Source organism: Euphorbia lathyris, chromosome 8 (genome assembly GCF_963576675.1).
Source record: "Euphorbia lathyris chromosome 8, ddEupLath1.1, whole genome shotgun sequence".
NCBI lineage: Eukaryota > Viridiplantae > Streptophyta > Magnoliopsida > Malpighiales > Euphorbiaceae > Euphorbia > Euphorbia lathyris.
Genome location: NC_088917.1, coordinates 49,322,979 through 49,343,057, shown reverse-complemented (window position 1 = coordinate 49,343,057; position 20,079 = coordinate 49,322,979). Strand labels below are relative to the sequence as shown.

At 37.9% G+C, this 20,079-nt stretch overlaps 1 protein-coding gene across 6 annotated transcripts; it reads left to right on the top strand.

Annotated features, from left to right (window-relative positions):
- Window positions 1–1,105: 1,105 nt before the first annotated feature.
- LOC136203548 (transcriptional corepressor LEUNIG-like) lies at window positions 1,106–13,089 on the top strand. 6 transcript variants are annotated; one of them, XM_065994734.1, is made up of 19 exons: window positions 1,106–1,416; window positions 1,582–1,756; window positions 2,347–2,444; window positions 2,583–2,692; window positions 3,265–3,579; window positions 3,648–3,736; window positions 3,916–4,000; window positions 4,080–4,158; window positions 4,476–4,525; window positions 4,681–4,968; window positions 5,082–5,258; window positions 5,624–5,866; window positions 8,611–8,728; window positions 8,800–8,906; window positions 9,230–9,379; window positions 11,133–11,288; window positions 11,393–11,509; window positions 12,332–12,538; window positions 12,621–13,089. In XM_065994734.1, the coding sequence occupies exons 3-19, from the start codon at window positions 2,375–2,377 to the stop codon at window positions 12,762–12,764; spliced, it is 2,505 nt and encodes an 834-aa protein (XP_065850806.1). In that variant the 5' UTR covers window positions 1,106–1,416; window positions 1,582–1,756; window positions 2,347–2,374; the 3' UTR covers window positions 12,765–13,089. The 6 variants fall into 6 exon arrangements, with proteins under 6 accessions (XP_065850806.1, XP_065850804.1, XP_065850803.1 ...); XM_065994732.1 differs by lacking the exon at window positions 1,582–1,756 and having other exon boundaries at window positions 4,083–4,158; XM_065994731.1 differs by lacking the exon at window positions 1,582–1,756.
- Window positions 13,090–20,079: the final 6,990 nt, after the last annotated feature.

Genomic DNA, 20,079 nt, shown 5'->3' with positions numbered 1-20,079 from the left:
TAACTTGTAACCGCCAAATTAAGAGTAACTTGTAACCGCCATTAAATGAGCATTAATGGAGGCTTTCTAGTTACCTAGGGGTTACAAATTCCTCAACTATATATAGCCTACCTTTCTAGGCTATCAAGGTACACTTACTTTTACATTCTCTAAGCTTTGTCAATACGATTTACTCTCCATATATTCTACTGACTTTGGCATCAGAGTGTCCCCGGCCGATCCCAGCGGCGCCTCACAGGGACGGGATCCGATCGAGAAGTTTTCTCCAGTGTTATCATACTTATATATTAAATATTTATTTTTAAATATAATATTTATTTTTTATAATTTAAAAAATATATATGTATTTAGGTGGGTTTATATGGGTTGAGCTTGAAATTTGATTTTTAAGTCCGAGTCCAGCCCGGTCTGAGCCCGCCTAAATTAATAGTGGGCAGGACAGGACATTTTTACCTAAAAACTCGACAGGCCCGAACCCGATCGAGCCCGATCCATGGCCAGATCCATATTTTAGACTGGTTCATTAATAGTAGCCAACAAACTCGCAAGATTTTTAGACGCAAACTGAAGAGTCTTCATCCGTCACTCTCCACCACCTAAGTCTCTTATGAACCCGGAAACTATAAGAAAAGTGTATTACGGGGACAACTTTTTACTATTTCGTATAGTATTTTTTTTTTGAAAATTTATATAATCAATTTGAGTGAATCGGTTGAATCCATTAACTTTAAATTTAGTTGTGAATTTGGTTGAACTTGTAATCCAATTTTTAAAACCTTACATCATTCGTCATTCATCGCTAGGAAGATTGAGGATGTGTTTATGCCTTATCCATTAAATAAATGTATTTATTGTTCATTAAAAAAAATATCAATACGTGTATTTTGCCAAATTTAAAATTGACTAGTAGAGTGGACTGTGGAGAGGGGGTCGGTAATCAAATCAGGAGCATTAAATAATATTAGCAGACAGACACATATTTCCAGAAAATAAAAAAGCGCCAAAAAGAATTAAGGAAAACAAATGACGCGCGCACACACGCCCACGCGCCTACCCGTACTGTACAAAAAAAAGGAATCGAGAATTGTATTGTTGAATTTCCATTTGTTTTTTCTTGCGTACCAAGACTAGATTATCGTCTACAAGTGGAGGAGCAATGCCAATCTCTCTCGCAGCTTTTTCATTTTTACGCCATTCACGTTTTTCTTTGAAATTTCGATAAACATGTTTTCAACAATCTAACCCCTGATTCTTCCTCACATCCTTTATCCCTTCTCTGTTCATAAGGCTTTTCCGTTTCTGATTCCTTTATTCCCGGTCACAACCGAAGAACTAATCCAAAATGTCTCAGTCTCAGTCTCAATCTCAATCTCAGCCCCAGCCCCAGCCCCAAACCAACTGGGAAGCTGATAAAATGTAAGAATTACCTGTTTATTTCGGTTTCTTCTGGCATTTTAAGCGCTCCATTTTGTGGGGTTTTCCTCATTTTTGTCACTGGTTTTTGATGTTAGGCTTTTGATTTTTCTTTTCCTTTTCTGTTTGTATTATGTATTTGAGAATGAGTGCGTTGATGCTTTTTAGGTTTCGGATGGGAATATACATTTTTGCTTCGAAGTTAGGGTTTTGACCTTTCTCTTTTGATTGCTACTATGTCCTTTGCGAATTTCAACAACGGGCACGAAATATCTCTATGCGCATTTCACATTCCGGATCGTTGTATTAGTTTTCTTTGATGATTTTTCATTTTATTTAAGAGGTATTCTGTTTTTTAGTTTTCTCATAGTGGTTTTGTCGTCTTTTTTTTTTGCCCCTGTTACAATTTTAAGCCGTGTCTTTGAAAGGGGGAGATTTTAAATCTCCTCAAAGGACTGTGGTGAACTGGTTCGAATTGGTCTCAAAATTATTCTTTTTCCTTAGTCAAAAACATGATCTTCTTTGAGCTTTTCTAAGTGGTTTCTTCTTGCCTTAAGTATGACATTTGAAAGTTTGTATTTTAAGGGGATTCTTCAGAGCCGCTTGGTTTATTTGACTAGTCTTCTGGAGGAATTGGGAAGTATTATACTGTTCTGGTCTAAGCTGACTAGTCCAGACAATGATATTTTCACATTAACTAATCATCAAAACTGTGCACAATTTGGTGGGTTTGGGCTGTTCATCTATTGGAGAGCTTGAGCCATGATGATACTTTTCACTTTAACCGAACATCATAACTGTTTCTCAGACTTTCAGGCATTTAGATCTTGGATTTTTATGTGTTGGTGATTGTTGGTTCCTGGTCCTAACAAGATTTTTTCCATATTAATGATTTCTTATAGGTTTAATGCATTAATTTTTTTGGTGCTATAGGTTGGATGTTTATATCTATGATTACCTAATGAAGAGAAAACTGCATGCTTCTGCAAAGGCATTTCAGGTTGAAGGGAAAGTGTCCACGGATCCTGTTGGTAAGACTATTTGATGGAAAGAGAGTTGTGGATACCTAAAGCTAAGGCAAACAGAAACAAGACAGTTTTGCTCTTTCATTCATCTTATTGTAACTCAACTAATATTGATTTCTCTCTCTCTTTAAACTTTTGTTCCAGCTATTGACGCACCTGGTGGTTTTCTCTTTGAATGGTGGTCTGTCTTTTGGGACATTTTCATTGCCAGGACTAATGAGAAGCATTCTGAAGCTGCTGCATCTTACATTGAAGTTCGTTTATTTTTATTGCTTAGAAGTTGTTTTGAATCCATTTATGTTTTATATTCATTATCTTTTGCATATTGCCTGTCTTTTTTACCTCAGTTTTTTTCCGTTATTCCTTAGAAATTACACATGCTATGTGTTGGCAGTATTGTCTTTGTTATTTTCCTACTGTATTCCATATTTATCGAACAAGACTAGGAATAGTCAGAGATAGCCAATAATGAGGGGCATGCGAGTAATGCAACTGTCAATTAGACTTTTTTGCAGTTTTCTCTCGCTCAATTCCTTTTCACTAAACCCTTTCCCTTTATGACAGGAATAAAAAACCTCTAGGTGTTTTGTCCATATGTTTAGTTTGTAGTTTTTGTATTTATGTTGCTGAACACCGTTTAACTTAGTTGTGAGGAGATTAATTGGGCCATTTAAATTTGATCTATGCTTTTCTCAGAACACAAGTAGCTTCCTTTATTTTGTCCATTGATGAAATAATAGATTTTATCACATTAGAATTTTGTGCATAGATTTGTTTTGGACTATACGTGGAAAAGTTACAGTTCAATGTATTTTGAAAATGGCAGACTCAAATGGTTAAGGCACGGGAACTACAACAGCAGCAGCAGCAGCATCAACAGCAACCTAAACCTCAGCAAAATCAACAGATGCAGATGCAGCAACTATTATTACAGAGACATGCTCAGCAACAGCAGCAACAGCAGCAGCTGCAGCAAAGAAGGGATGGTAATCAGCATCCAAATGGAACTACTAATGGGCTCACTGGTACTGATGTTACAAGACATAACTCTGCAACTGCAAATGCTTTGGCAACAAAAGTGTACGAGGATAGGCTGAAGCTTCCACTTCAGAGGGATTCCATGGATGATGCAGCTACGAAGGTGCCTGGTTTTGCAAGAATTTGAGATTGACTTCTTTTATTGTGGTACTAATGTCAGATATCATGCAGCCAAGGTTAAGTGAAAATGTGGGCCAACTTCTGGATCCAAATCATGCCTCATTGTTGAAAGCAGCTACATTGGCTGGCCAGCCTCCTGGGTAAGTTTTCACATGACAATGCAAGTATGGCAAGTGATTATGTTATCTGTCTTTATTGCCCCATTTTTGTAGTATCTGAGACTTCTCAGTCTTCTTCATATAGTCATCATCATCATCTATATTCTTTTGGCCAGTCTTCTTCATATGGTCATCATCATCATCTATATTCTTTTGGGCAGGCAAACACTGCATGGTACACCTGGAGGTTCGGGAAATCTGCGTGAGGCTCAAAATCGAAATCAGCAACTTCCAGCGTCTACCCAGGTAATCTTTTATGAGATTGTTAGGTGGTATATGGTGTTGTTGTTTGTCCTATTTATATTTTGGCACACTTTGGCTGCAGCAGGACATGAAGAGTGAGATTAGTGCAATGATGAATCCCAGGACTGTTGGTATGGAAGGATCTTTGATTGGAGTTCATGGTAGTACTTCATTGTATATACTACTTCTAGATTTTTGTTACTCTACGTGTACTTTCACATTATCTTGGATATTAATACTTGTGTGCAAACGGTTTAGAGCTACATGATTGTAGGTTTATGGTGTTTGAGTAATAGAGTAATGACATGATCATTGACCCCCCTTGACTTTCAGAGTCTTGATGGTCACTTAAGTTTGACATGCACACACACTTCTGACTTGCACATTTATTTTCTCAACAATTTTACATGGAAGTAATGTTGGTTTTTACTGTTATATACTGTTGGTTGGACTGTCACCTATTCTCATGCATCTGTAGGACCAAGTCAAGGAGGAAGCAACTTAACTTTGAAAGGATGGCCTCTAACGGTAAGTTTCCTAATCAATCTTGACATGACTCATAATATAGTTTACTGAATGGAGTAAACTCTGTATATACTGTCTAACAAAGCAGGAAATCTTATACTAATTAAGCCACTAAGACACAATTTGGGATAAACCAATCTACTTGGGCACTTTATTAGGGAGTTGATCAACTTGGGCTTCTTCAGCATCAAAGGATGATGCAATCCCCTCAGCCACTCAGTAAATATCAGTTACAGCAACAGCTGATCCTTCAGGCACAGCAAAGCTTGCAATCACAATCTGTCAATGATTTGGAGCGCAGGAAACTGAGAATGCTTCTTAATAACCAGAACATGGGTCTTGGGAAGGATGGCTCTTTAAATGCTGGTGATATGCTTGGTAACTTTGGATCACCAATGCAAGTTAATAGCCCTATGTTACACCGTGATGCAGATCTACTGATTAAGGTAACCTTTTTCTCTACAAGATAAATGTTGAGTAATTTAATGATGTACCTTCAGTTGGATAATGGTCTTTTAACTTCCTCAATTTTTTTATTTTGTACTTGCATGTTTCTCAGATACAGCAGCAACAACAACTGCAGAACAGCCAACAGCTGCAACAGTACCCACATATGCTTGCAAGTCAACAGTCCCAGAGTTCAAATCATCACCTTCAGCTACAAGACAAAATAATTGGTTCTAGCAGCATGACAATTGATGGTAGCATGTCCAATACTTTTCAAGTAAATGACCAGGTTTGCTATCTAGTGGCTACAATGAGAGTGTTTCATCTTAACTGTTGTAAAAAGTTCATGTAATGTGAAATCCGATGCAAATTTTTTTATATACTTTTATCTGCATCTACTATTCCAAAATGAGGGATTATGAGAGCTGCCTTTTTTTCCGGCTCTTATATCAAGTCTCTCTCTCTCTCTCTCTCTCTCTCCTCTCCTCTCCTTTTAAGTTAGTTGTACTTATCTGTGTTTACTTCATCTATGAGTCCAATCTTGATATATTTTACTTTACATTAGTTTTAAGTATCTGAAAGTCACCTGGTAGTGATCTGTTGTTTTCTTTAATTGCTTTTTGTGTTTCTGACTGAAATTCTTCTCTGTGCAAGGCTTCAAAAAGTCAAATTGGGCGAAAGAGAAAACAGCCAGGGTCCTCCTCTGGTCCTGCTAATAGCTCTGGTACTGCTAACACCACTGGTCCATCTCCTAGTTCTCCCTCAACACCTTCTACGCATACACCAGGGGATGCTATTTCAATGCCCACTTTGCCACATAATGGTGGTTCCTCCAAGTCTCTGCTTATGTTTGGCTCTGATGGATTGGGTTCTCTCACATCTGCTTCAAATGAACTTGTAAGCAATTTTCTCAGTATCTTTCAGTTAATTTCATTTTTGATGATGTTGTTGCTGGGAAGTGAATCATGTCACTGTGAGTTCCTTAAATTTTGAGCCATTTAACTGCTTTGATTTAATTGCTTTTTTCTGTTGTCCCCATCTTTAATCTGTAAAACTCATCAACGAAGGACAGTGTGTATAGAAACATGTGCCATGTGAAGGGTAAAGGAAACAAGTTCTAATGGATTCTAGACAAGGGATTATGAAAATTTTAAAAAATGCCATTGCTGAATATCTTTTGACTTATATTGGCTAATAATTTTTCTTCTTCTAAACCTGGGAAGCTAAAAAATCTCAAATATATTATTAGGTTCATTCACCAAACGTTATGTCTCCCAAAATCGTAGTTGTTAAAGGCGTGCAAGGCTCAGGGGTTAGCCCCTATTTGTGTGTGAGGTGGGCGATGTCAGCTAGGCGTGCGCCTTTGCTAGCCTCGCGCCTTGAGTGTGGCGCGTCTAGATGCAATCACACGTTTTTTTAGGGGTTTTCCATCTTCTAATCACAGGCACAGGAAATCTTTACAAGATTTAGACAATGCAAATGAATGGTTGATGGGTAGATTGGATGGAGAGGGGTCGGATGATAATGAGCTAGTGTTCCGAAATGAAAATTTAACATGGCTGATGTTAGTAGGTCTGTTGGAGCTTAAAAAAGTGCTCATCATACTAGAGTCGGAAAAAATGTTATGACTACCACTAGTTCAAGTGCTAGGCCTAGGCCAAAGGATAAGGGTAAAGCATCATTAGTTTTTAGAGATGAAGAGGAAATTGGCTTTGTTGATGATGAGTACCTCGAAGATGATGATGAAGATGAGATTGAGAATGAGAACCTTTAAGAAGAATATGATGATGGAGATGATAGTGATGATGGTGATGTTGAATTTGATGATGAATAGGGACTATAAAGACTATAGAGTTTAATCTTTCTTGTGGAAAAGTAGGTATTATTAGACTATTAGTTATTAACTTAGTGTTTGGTTGATTAGAATTTAAAAGTTAATTAGAATTTAAATTTTATTATGAATTATAATTTTGTCTTAGTTGTTAATTGGAATTTATCTCATGCATTTTATGATTAAGATTGTTGTTATTAAACTATTTGTTTCATTTCAGAAATGTTAAGTATTTTTATTAATAATTTTATATGTTATTTTGTTTTGGTGCACCTTGTGTTGCTCAGGCTCGCACCCAAGCCTTGCGCATTTCACAACTATGCCCAAAATAGTCATTTTTTATCTGTTCTTTTCTCCAACCTTTGCTGATATGTTGAACTGCCCGGGTTTCACAAATTTCACTTTGCAATGGTGTTCTGACAATTTTCTCCTTGATTTCTGCTTTTGGTCTTATGAACTGTGGTTTGACAGAAATACTGCCTTCATGACAGAGTGCCCTTTAGCTTAGCCGTACAAACTTTTTATAAGGGACAAATGGTGGTTATCTTAAAATATTTCCACTTCCATGTTGTTCTGTAGTGAACAATAATTTTTCCAAAACATCGGAATTTTTGTTGTCATTGAAACTATCATTCCTTAATTTATGTCAGGTGTCAAATTTATGTTTGTAAAAGGTTTCCAGAATTTGTTCATTGCTGTGGGTTGGGAATTTTGAGCAAGAGGAAGGAAAGATTGCAGAAATGGTATTTGGTTTGTAGCGTGTGTCCATTTTATAATTGGCTTTTGAAGCACGCTGTAATTCAATATATGTTTTCTTTTTTCTTTTTCACACGTTTCCGGGCTCTCCACCTCTATATAATCTATGCGTTATTACTTTATACATCATTCTGGGTGGTGATCCTTTCATACGTTATCTGTTTGCTTTTTGTTCATTTTTTCCCCATACAGTCTGGTGTAAGAGGAGGGCGAGCCTTGGCGCAACGGTAAAACGTTGTTGTCGTGTGACCGAAGGTCACGGGTTCGAGTCTTAGGAGCGGCCTCTTGCCAAAAAAATTGGCAAGGGAAGGCTTGCTCCCAGTACACCCTTGTGGTGGGACCCCTCCCCGGACCCTCGCTTAGCGGGGACGCGTAATGCACCGGGCCGCCCTTTTACAGTCTGGTGTAAGACTTCTATTGTGAACATTCTACAATTCTCAAAGCAGGGAGAGGCAGACGTACACGTACTAGACAATTTGTCTGGTTATATATGCTATTAATTCATGGTCTGGATTTTATTTATTATTGGGTGAACAAAATTTCAGAGCAGGGATAGGTTACTTCACATGAAAGTACTTCTGATTTTTGTATGGGGATTCTATATTGAATGCCATTTGTGGACTGCTTCTGTGATATTATGCTGGTCTAATTTTAACTCCGACTTCAGATATTGCTTAGTCTTTTATTAAGAGGGGTCTTTGGTGGATCTGTAAACTGGGGAAGTATGATTGTGCTTGATAGCCTAACATCTTTGCATGAATTGCACGAAGTGTAACATACTTACATTAAGTGCCTATGATTTTAAAGGGAGCTGGTAATTGCATTCATCAGAATGACTGTCAACTTTAATTTTCTCTTAAGTGGAGTATATAGCTTCATTTTGTTATTGGCTTATATTCCATTTAAAAACTGCTTGACCCTATAACTGTATACACTACATTCTTTCCCTGTTATACAATCTATCCATTCATTTGAGATTGAGAGTTATTGACTAAACCTAGGAGGAATTGTTCTCGGCATTTGAAAGGGTCAATAATCAAGTTACTCAATGCAGGCTGATATGGATCGTTTTGTGGATGATAGAACTCTGGATGACAATGTGGACTCTTTCTTTTCTCATGATGCTGCAGATTTTAAAGATAGAGTTGCCCGGTCTGCAGACGTTGGTAAAGGTATAATTGATTTCTATACTGGCCAATCTTTGTTAATTTCCATCCAGATAAACATTTTTATCCCAACACAGGTGCACTTTCGGAGATTCGGCTTGTCCCAGCCAGCACAAATAAAATTGAATCCTGTCACTTTTCATCAGATGGAAAATTGCTTGCAACTGGTGGCCATGACAAAAAGGTACGGGACGCTGAGGTTGTGTTGCTTATTCAATAACCACAATTAGTAGATATATTTTCTACTGAATATTTGGGGTAGTTGTTCTATTTAACGCTTATTCCCCCTGAACTGGTATCTTGTTTTTGGATAATCGGGTCAGTTCTACATTTGTTGGTATGTTTCAAATCATTTTAGTAACTAAAGCATTCTGGGTTGCTGGTTAATTATTGGGATGAAAACCTGAATGGTGCTTTTTAAGAAATTATTTTTTCTTTTTCTTTTCTTAGAAAAATTATTTCCTGAAGGAAAAGGTGAACTGTTTTCTTGATGATCATGTTTTCCAGGCTACACTATGGTGCACAGAGTCTTTTACACCGAAGTCTACCCTTGAAGAGCATTCTCAATGGATCACTGATGTTCGATTCTGCCCAAGCATTTCACGTCTAGCTACATCTTCGGCTGACAAAACTGTCAGGGTTTGGGATGCTGATAATGTTAGTAAGCAAGTCATATCCTTGTGTTCATTTTCCTCTGTATATTTTCTTGTGAACGGGTATATGACCACTGTATATGCACTAAACCGTTGAATATATGTTATCACATCATATATTGGATTGTGAAGTCATTATAGCATTTACATATATATTGAAGTGTTAATGAAGATTCATGTGACAACTTAACATTTGTTCTTATTCCTTGTGACAATCCATGATTAGTGTTTTTTGTAAGTGCAAACAATGACATTAATCCTATGAGGAAATTAAAGAACAAGTACTGTAAATTTGTAATTAACTCCAAAAGGAGATTTAGGTACAAATGGTAAAAGAACAGGGCATTGGTGACTAATTTGTGTTGTAATAAAAATTAGTATTGCCTAAATAATACATCAAATCCTTTAGTCACTGATGGAAAACGGGCTGTTAGGGCCAATATCTTAGATCCTATTCAGGAGAGGCCCAAGGAGGGGCAAGAATACTACAGGCGAAAAGAGTAATTAGTTACTGAAAGTTAGTTATGTGAGGTTGATGAGCTCGAAAGGGAAAATGGGAATATAAGCGTGTGTAGGTCTTGCTTTTGGGGAATTGGGAATTCTGTTTTTGTTTGGCTGCCTAAGTGCAGAGGCTCTGTCATTTTCGCTAGAGAAAGGGATTGAGTTTGTTCAGTCCATTTTATTCTTCATTTCTTTCTTTTATCTACTGTTCTTCTGTCTTTTTCATATCAATGAATTCCCAACTTGAGTGTTTGTGTGTCTGTGTAGTGTTGATTGAGCTAATTACTTGTTGTGAGAGTTGCATTTATTTTCTCTATCAGTTATCTTGTAACTTAAAGGTGTATTCTGATCTACATTCTGTTCACCATTTTGAGGGGCCACATCATAGTTACTAAAGGTGTGCCTAAGGCGCGCCTTTGGCGCATGGCGCACCAGGTGCAAGCCTTAGCGCCATGACATCCCCATGGCAAGGTGCAACCGCGGTGGCTTGCGCCTGATGCGCCATTTTGTGTCAAGGGGCAGTTGCCAAAGGCGCACCAAGGCGCACCTTGGTGACATAGGGGCAGTTAGGGGCAGTTTTATGGTTTTCTTTTACAGTTACATATCTGGAACAGGTGTTCTGAAGGGTCCTAAATGAGAAAAAAAAACAAATATTAAAAAGGAGGAGAGAGATTATACATTTGAATTAATTAGAAGAGGAAGAGACAGTTAGAAGAGGAAGCGACATAGTCTTATTATAAGAGGAAGAAGTTTAGTAGAACAAAACACACAAACGAATCAACAGAAACAAAGCAGCCAAGGGGAATTCGAATTCAACGAATTTGGAGAGTTTTGATCAGGAGTAGAACTAGTATTTCAACTTTAGCTTTCTAACATGGGGTTTATTTTGTATTTTAAAATTTATTTATGCTTAAGAATATTGTCATGATTTAGTATTCATTGCATTTTTATGTTAGTTTTATAGTTTTATAATTTTTGTTTTTGTAAGTGTGCCTTGTTATGATGGTTCATGTTAGCCGACCCCGAATCATTTCGGGACTAAGGCTTTGTTGTTGTTGTTGTTGTTGTAAGTGTGCCTTGTCTCGTGCGCCATGCGCCAAGGCTCCAGGACCCCTAGCGCCTTAGTGCGCCATGCGCCTTTAATAACTATGGGCTACATGTCTATTGTCCATAGAATTGAATAATCTAATCCTCATAGTATTTTGGTGGTACTCCTTTAACCTAATTACTTTGGTTTGACGGGTTCCTATTCTCAGCCGGGTTACTCACTTCGCACATTCACGGGGCATTCTACAACAGTGATGTCCGTGGATTTCCACCCTAGTAAAGAGGATCTTATTTGTTCTTGTGATAATAATAGTGAGATTCGCTATTGGAGCATCAAGAATGGTAGTTGTGCTGGAGTCTTCAAGGTACAAACTACAGCCATTATCTTATTGATGAAAAACCCATGCAAAATCTGTATTTGAGCATTATTATGAGATTTAGTTGCTTAGTTTCTTTTTCATTTCTCCAGGGTGGTGCTACTCAGACGAGGTTTCAACCTCGCCATGGAAGGATCCTTGCAGCTGCAGCAGAGAATTTGGTGTCCATACTAGATGTTGAGACTCAAGTTTGCAGGCTTAAACTGCAGGTTGGTCATGCTGTTATTATCAACTGTAATGCATTATCAATAGGTTAATTATGAATAGCATAACGAAGTGCTGGATTATATAACGGAACTGCCTAGTGAATTGATAGTCTCAGGTAAAAACTAAATAAATAATTGCATGCATAGTATTTGATGGAAACTTGCAATTTAGGAAAAGATTGTAATATTGTAATGCTAGTAAGATAAGAAATGAGAAGAAAAAGATGAATAAAACAGATAGCTTGTATTGATTTAGGGAAAGAGGAAATAAGAACCAGATAGAATACAAGATGCTAACCAGCACCTCCCAGGGAACTCTTCCCTCTCCCACTAGGAGCCAAAATAGAATAACAAATCTTTTTTCCTATTACCTATAGGTATATCTTTACGAGAGGTAAAGAGCTAAAGAAAAGCTAATAAAAGCAAATAAAATTACTCCTATTGACTATTGACAAGTCTGTTGACCACTTATTTCTATTCACACTGTAACACCTAACTTATGCCACCTCCCCTGCTGGCCTCTGCCTTCTAGAATAAACCTGAGATATCTTAGGCTTTGGGGGCCACTGATGGTGGCAGTAGCACTTCTCTATCAGTATTCCCTTTACCCTGCTGGAATATGAGGCAATTCTGTTGCAAATAGGCTGACTGCTTTAACCTAGGCAGAGAATTATGTTATCAAGTATAGGTGCATGTTATTATGAATTATTATGTGTCTATGAGAGGAATGTTTCTTATTGATCATGTTAGAATTTTCATTTTCTTGTTTCCACTGAATAACTAGATCATTGTTCTATTTTAATTGCGCCTAATTTATTGTTGTAGGGCCATAAAAACCCTGTCCATTCAGTCTGCTGGGATCCATCTGGAGAGTATCTGGCATCTGTTAGTGATGACTTGGTTAGAGTGTGGACGGTCGGGTCCGGCAACAAAGGGGAATACATTCATGAGCTAAGCTGTACAGGCAACAAATTTCGTACCTGTGTTTTCCATCCTAGTTACTCTTATCTACTGATCATTGGGTGTTATGAGGTAAGTCATAGTCATCATTGCTTTTGTTTTTTCATTGCCAATTTATGATGTAATTATTGACAGAGTTGTTATGGGTTTCCAGACTCTTGAGCTTTGGAACATGGCCGAAAACAAGACAATGACTCTATCGGCACATGACAAACTGGTATCTTCATTGGCTGTATCAAGTGCTACTGGTTTGGTTGCTTCTGCGAGTCACGACAAGTGCGTCAAGGTCTGGAAGTGATTTCATTGGTTTGTTGGATCTTCCTCGTGTCAATACATATATAAAAGATAGAACATTGCTTGTAAAGCAGCTACCAGGATTTTATTTAAAGGTGATTTTGTAGCTGTTTGTTTATAACAACAGGCTGTCAAGTAGAGAAGGGGCTTTTTGGTTTTTGTCCTATTCGCATCCCCACTAACACCCCCTTCCCCTCCCCCCTCCCCAAGATTTCAGGTTCAGGGAAAAGTTGACTGCGTAGAGGCAGGTGAAACCTACAAAGTTTTGTCATTGTAAATGCAACAGATATACTATATGAATGAAATCATGGCCATTTCCTCTGGGGATATTCGTTTCTGTAAAACAGCCTATTTATTTAGTAAAACTTAAACTTGACTCCTACAATATACAATATCTCATTTCTCCCGCCCAAATTATTGGGAGAGAAATTCTATACTACTTTTTCGATCAATACACTCTACCAACCAATCAATCGAACGCTTATTTGATTACTTGGCTGCTAGTTTAAGGGATGATTAATTTCTAACAACATTTGGTTCTACTTTAATTTTAAATAAGACTTGATTAAGGTTGCAAATGAGGCGGGGGAATCGACTATTGGAAACTCTGGTTTAAATTTTTTTCTTCTGAATAATACTGTTATTCAATCGAATTCAATTAATCAATAACGGAGTTATGGCAAATGGTCTCATGCAACCAATCTGGAGCAGAAAAAGAAAAAAATCCACTAGCATTGCACTGGGCATGATGTGCAACGACATGTGCCCCCTATGCGCTAGTCTCGAAGAATAAGACACTATAAAGTCGTGCCTGTTACTCAAAATGGCTCTACAATCCTGTATGAGACCCAAACTCCGACAGATCAGACCCAACAGAATTGACACTATTAACAACGGTCAATGAGTCACTTTCAAACATCACGTTAACACTATGTAAATGAATCGGCCAATCGATAGATTCTCGTAGAGCTAGAGCCTCTACAATGCGCACGTCAGCTATAAACGGCAGCAGGCGGCTCCGGCAAGCCATGAATGACAAGTCCAAATTCCGAAGTAAAGGTCTCGTTCCACAACGATTTGCTGCCTGAAAAATCGCTGCATCACAGTTACACTTAATGTATCCTACGGCTTGTCGGATCCATCTAGCCCATCCCACGGTAGCCGGAGCGCCTCTTGCCATCACTGCGGATTGTAATTGCTGCCAGTTTTCCAGGTACCGAGCCACGACGGTAACAGCCTATGACGAAAGTTGGAGTTTATTCTCCCACACCACCTAGTTCCGTTGGCTCCAGATCGTCCATAGGGTCATGGCCACCGAACAGCAGGCATCCTGATTCAAAGACAAACATACCTGCAAAGTAGCATCAGTCAGATAATCAAAATGAAATATATCCATGTCGATTCCCGTTATATTCCAACACTCTTGGGCATATACACAATCCACAAAGACGTGGTAGTCGTGTTCAACATCAACGTGGCAGAACGGACAATGAATTGGGACCGGTAAACGTCGGGCTGCTAATCTATTTCTGGTGGCCATACAACCCGATATCAATTTCCACATAAACAGTTTAACCTTTGGTGGGATATTCAACTTCCATAGCCGTTCCCACCCTCCATAACCCATAACCCGCCTATCCCCCAAATACAAAGCCTTATAGCCCGATTTACTCGTGTAAATTCCATCCTTCGTGTAATGCCACATCAGCCCATCACCCACCTCTCTTATGAGTAAGATAATCTTGCACACCGCCGTTGCATCAGTGTCAGACAGTAATGGTGCAATTTTCCCTCTATCCCACACTTTCCTACCAGGAATAAAAAGATCAGCAACTTTGATATCTTCCCTTGGCACCTATGCTACATCCTGAACCATAAATGGAGCAGCCGTATTCAGCCAGGGATCCTTCCAAACTGAAATGGACTTAGCATCCCAACTCTCCACCTCACTCCCAACTTCAACACTCTAATGGCTCTCCAAACACTCCCCAAAACAAAACTAGGATTATTGTCCAATTTGGAGGAAAGGAAATGTACCTTAGGAAAATATTTAGCTTTGAAGAGCTTACCCACCAAAGTGTTTGGATTAGAAAGCAATTTCCATTCATGTTTACCTAGCAAAGTTAGATTAAAGTTCTGCAGGTCTCTAAAACCCAAAACCCCACCTCTCTTATCATGAGAGAGACGAGCCCAACTATGCCAATGAGTAGACCTCTTACCCCTAGGCTTCATATCCCACCAAAAAGAGTTCATGATCCTTTGCAGCTCCAAACATAAAGATTTAGGCAAAAGGAAAACACTCATGCAAAATGTAGGTAAAGACTGAGCCACAGCCTTTATCAACACTTCTTTACTAGCCGCTGATAAAAATCGGAAACTCCATGAACTCAATCTTTTCCGCAACCTGTCCTTTAGAAACCTAAATATTGCCATTTTAGATTTACCAATGAGAGAAGGAAGGCCCAGGTAGCGTCCAGTATCAAAAGGGTTATGCACCTGAAGTGAAGTGCACACCTTATTGCGCAAATCAAGGCTAACATTGGGGCTAAAGAAGATTCCCGACTTCTGCAGGTTAATCGCATGGCTAGAAGCTGCCTCATACTAGACCAAGATCGCCCCCACCTTATTACACTCATCCATAGTAGCCCTGAAAAACAGAAAACTATCATCCTCAAAGAAGAGATGTGTTATAATTGGGGCTCCCCTAGCAATCTGACACCCATTAATTGACCCATCAGCTGTTGCCTTACTTATCAATTTAAAGAGGACCTCTGAACAAAGAATGAATAGGTAAGGTGAGATCGGATCACCCTGCCTCAAACCTCTACACGGTCTAATAGGACCCACAAACTTGCCATTAACCGACACAGAGTACTCCACAGTAGTAACATACAACATAATCCACTCCACCTAACCCAAAGAGAAGCCCAATTTGATCATAACTGCATGAAGAAAATCCCAATCGACCCTATCAAATTCCTTGCTAATGTCCAAATGCAATGCTACCTCACCCAATTTACCCCTATTTGTCCATTTCATATAATGTAAGGATTCAAAGGCTATCATGATGCTATCGGTAATAGATCTCTGCCTGGTACAAAAGCAAATTGATTTTTAGAAACTAAGCAAGGCAACACTCCTTTTAGCCTGTTAGCTAGCACATTTGCAATCAACTTATAAAGGACATTGTAGAGAGAAATGGGTCTAAAGTCCTTCACAATTTCAGGGTTATCAGACTTAGGGATTAAAACAATAATGGTATCGTTCAGATTTGCTGGGAATTCCTTACGCTCAAGATATCCAATACAAGCATTAACAACCTCCACCGCAATAATATCCCAGAAATACTAAAAAAAGCTCGGGTTTAAACTATTAAGACCAGGTGATTTATCAGCGTGCATTTGGAACATAGCTATCTTAAATTCATCATAAGTAAACGAAGAGAGCAACTCATTATTCATATCAGGTGAAACTAACAGCTCAAGCACATCAATAGCAGCATAACATGGACTAATAGGGCTAGCAAACAAATCAAGAAAGTAATCTTTAACAATAGTGCAAAGATTAGGCATACCTTCAATTATCTGACCATTGTTATTCTTCAGCCTCCGGATTATGTTCTGTTTTTTCTTGCCTTCGACACAAGCATGGAATAATTTTGTGTTCTGATCACCCTCTTTCAGCCAAAACGTCTTCGCCCGCTGCTGCCAATGACTAATTCCGCCTCCAACAAGCCATTCAGCTCTTGCCTCGCCTGAAAGAACCTCTCCACCTCATCCGGAGTCTCGTCGCCAATTAAACGAGCTAACCGCCTCTTATAATCCTCAATCTGCTTCCGGAACCGTGACCTATAACTTTTACCCCACTGTTCCATATTACTAGCACAAGCAGATAGCTTATCTGTCAAGTTCCTACCTCTGTCTACCACCCAACCGTCCCGAATAAAATCTCTAAATTGCGGGTCCCTAAGCCACTCCTGCTCAAAATGAAAATGACGCCTCATAATGTCCCTATCTGAATACACAAATTTAAGAAGTATTAGTGAGTGGTCAGTATACAGAGGCAGAGTTTGAAGCTGGTGATTCGGAAATCTACCCATCCAAGCACTAGTCATCAATGCCATGTCCATCTATTCCCTGACCCAAAATTTAGTGCCACAACTCCTTTTCCAAGTGAACGGACTCCCATGGAGCTGAATATCAGTAAGCAAATTCTCCTCAACTGCATCCTGAAATTTTCGCATGAGGCTTGTAGGGTAAGAAGATCCACCAAATGTCTCACTATCGGTAAGAATACAATTAAAGTTTCCAATTATTAACAAAGGAAGGATCAAACATGAGCAAAGATGAGAGAGTAATTGCCACGAGCCACTATGATGACTGCGATTGGCATACCCATAAAAGCCTACCAAATGTCAATCCCCACAATTAGTATCATGAATCTGAACCTTAATATGGTGATAAGAGTAAGTACTAGCCGAAGCCCTAGCACCACTCCTCCACAGTAAGGCAAGCCCACCACTTCTGCCCCGACTGTTAATAGAAAAAGAACCCTCAAAACCAAACTTCCTCTTCAAACCTTCAACACACGAACGCGTAACCAAAGTCTCAATCAGAAAAACAATATCTGGGTTGCTTGTCTTAATAAGCTCCCCGAATGAACGAATTGCCCAAATAATACAATCAATCTTTTAAATAAAAAGTATCTAGATATAAAAAGGGTAAAAAACTTATAAGTTCCTATGGTTTTACATATTACACTAGTTAGTCCTTGCATTTTTCAAAATAATTATATGATCCCTACTTTTTGTTTCTATCAACTCTTTAGTCATTTAGAGTCAATGATTGAATTATACTAAATAATGACGTAACTACCATTTCTTATATTTTGTAATAATAAAATATTTATTTTTTTCAATTTTCAATTTTCTTTTCTTTTTTCCCACACTTAATCTCTTCAATATATAGTATTTGATTTTTTATTTTTTTTTATTTAAGAGAAGTTTAATTTAGCGGTGCAGATTTTGTTTTATTAAAAAAAATGAAAATATCTCAAAAATTATAAAATTAGAAGTAGGACTATATAAAATTGTAAATGTAAACTTTTTATTTTTAATAAACTTCATGGATAAAACAAAAAGAAATATGATTTTGAAAAAATTATCAAGATTTTTAGTAATATTCCGTATTAGTTTAAATATATTATATTAAATAATAAATAAAATAAAAACCAAAAATTAAGAAAATAAATAAGAATTTTTTTTATATACTAATATGTATAAGTATAGAAATGTTAACATGTATAAGTATAGAAATGTTGGCATACAAATTTAATGCAAATATGTTAGTTATATTTAAGGACTTCAAAGTATATGTGTAAACTGACTAGTGTATTAGGTAAAAACATAAAAACTAATTAATTATTTACCTATTTAAAAATAAAAATAAGTATACGAAAATCCTTATAAATTACATGGAAATCAGATTCCTTTGAAGTTTCATTCCATCCATGTATGTGGAGATTTTTTTTTCATTTCCACCCTATAGAGAAAATAAGCGGGAATTCTCCGTATAGTTAGGAATTTTTGTTGTTGTATGAGAGGTATGGTTGGTGCGATAGGAAATGTATTAAATAGATTTCAATTAAATTTAGTTTAATATGAAAATGATGATATAGATACTTAAAATTAAACACCTTAAACATGAAATTAAGTTACCTTAACTAAACAAAATAAAAACCAACATAGTATTTGATAGAGTATCTGAACTTTGACTAATTGTTCGAACGTCTCGTTGGGCCTTCCGAGTATCAACTTGTAAAATAGAACCAAGGTTAGAGAGGGACTAGAGTTCGGCGAACCTGCTAAGATACCTAAGTCAGTCAAGTGCTTAAGAAGCGTTGAAGAGTATGGACTAGTTGTGAGATAGTAGTTAACGTACCGTAGGATGTGGTTGTACATGCATATATATAAGGTCGGACCGAATCCTTTAGATATTAGGATTCCTTCTCCTGTTAGGAGTCTAATCCTAAGAGAAGTCCTTTGTGATGTAGAACTCTAGCTTGTATGAGGATTTCCTTTACAGGGGAAGCGTTTCAGTATAAGCTTCTTAATAATCCAAAGGTCCTATTTATCACACATGGTATTTAATCTAAGGGATGTGATTATGTCATGTGTATGATTCATTTTGCACGATATCATATGTCCCCCTATTCGGTTCTGAATTCTTGCAGGATTTAGTGAAACATGTGAGGGGTGAAAAAGGATCCATTCGGCCTTCGGCTTGCTTCGTTTTTATCTTTGATCATATTTTCCCTTTGGACACGTGTCATCTTATATTTTCTTTGGGAGTAGTTTTTATCACCAACACGCTCGGTCTACATGTCTTTTGCTTAACTGTCATGGGGGCCCGTGAGCGCTGCATTTTCTTGAAAAAGAAGGTTGTAATTAATGATAATTAATGATGTCTTCCTTTCTGAAATGTGATTCTCTTCCGTCTTCGATGACCTGAAAGGACAAAAATCATCAGAAAATGGACCGGAGTTCTCATGAACCCTATCTGATGCTAAAGTCAATCACGTACTTGAGGAAGCACAAAGTTTAACTTGAAAGCAATTGAATAGGAAAGAGTGATTGCGTACCTTTAGCTCTGATTCCTAAGCTATTTATAGACAATAGAATGTGTACCTAGACACGTGGCAATGTTTGATTGGTCTTCAGATCTTTAAGTTTCGTGCTAAATATGAATTGGGGAGCGTGCCTTTGGGATCCAGAGTGACCATTGGTCAACGTGTCCCTTGAGGCAGCTCCCAACCAAAGCTTTATTCATATATTCCGCATCCGAATGCATTCCTTCATGGGCTTGGGCCCAAATGTTGGATTCGTGCCTAACCCGAAGCCCAAACATTCAACCCATTCAATTACTGCCATATTAATTAACATTAATTTCTCTGATGTTTTCTCTTTCTAGCACTTCCACTTCTTATGCTTTTATTAACTTCTTTGTCGTTTCTACTTTCGTTGCTTCCACTTCTTCTGTTCTTATAAGGTGCAAGTTTTCCCCATTTATGATTTTTGAGAGCAATAGGCTTCTTTGATTCCCAGATTCCTTTGCTCTAACAGTAAGTTCTTCTCTTTTGCCTGTTTTGTTTTTGTGTTTATTTTCTTTCGTTTGTCTTTTGTGATGGGTCGTAAGAAAACACGAGTTGGAAGGGGTGCTTCTTCTAGGGAACTGAAGAAGCCTATTGTCCCCAATTTTCAAAATTTTGAGCAACCTTCTACACTAGATGATCTTGCATTGATGGAGTTGGGTTCCCTTTAT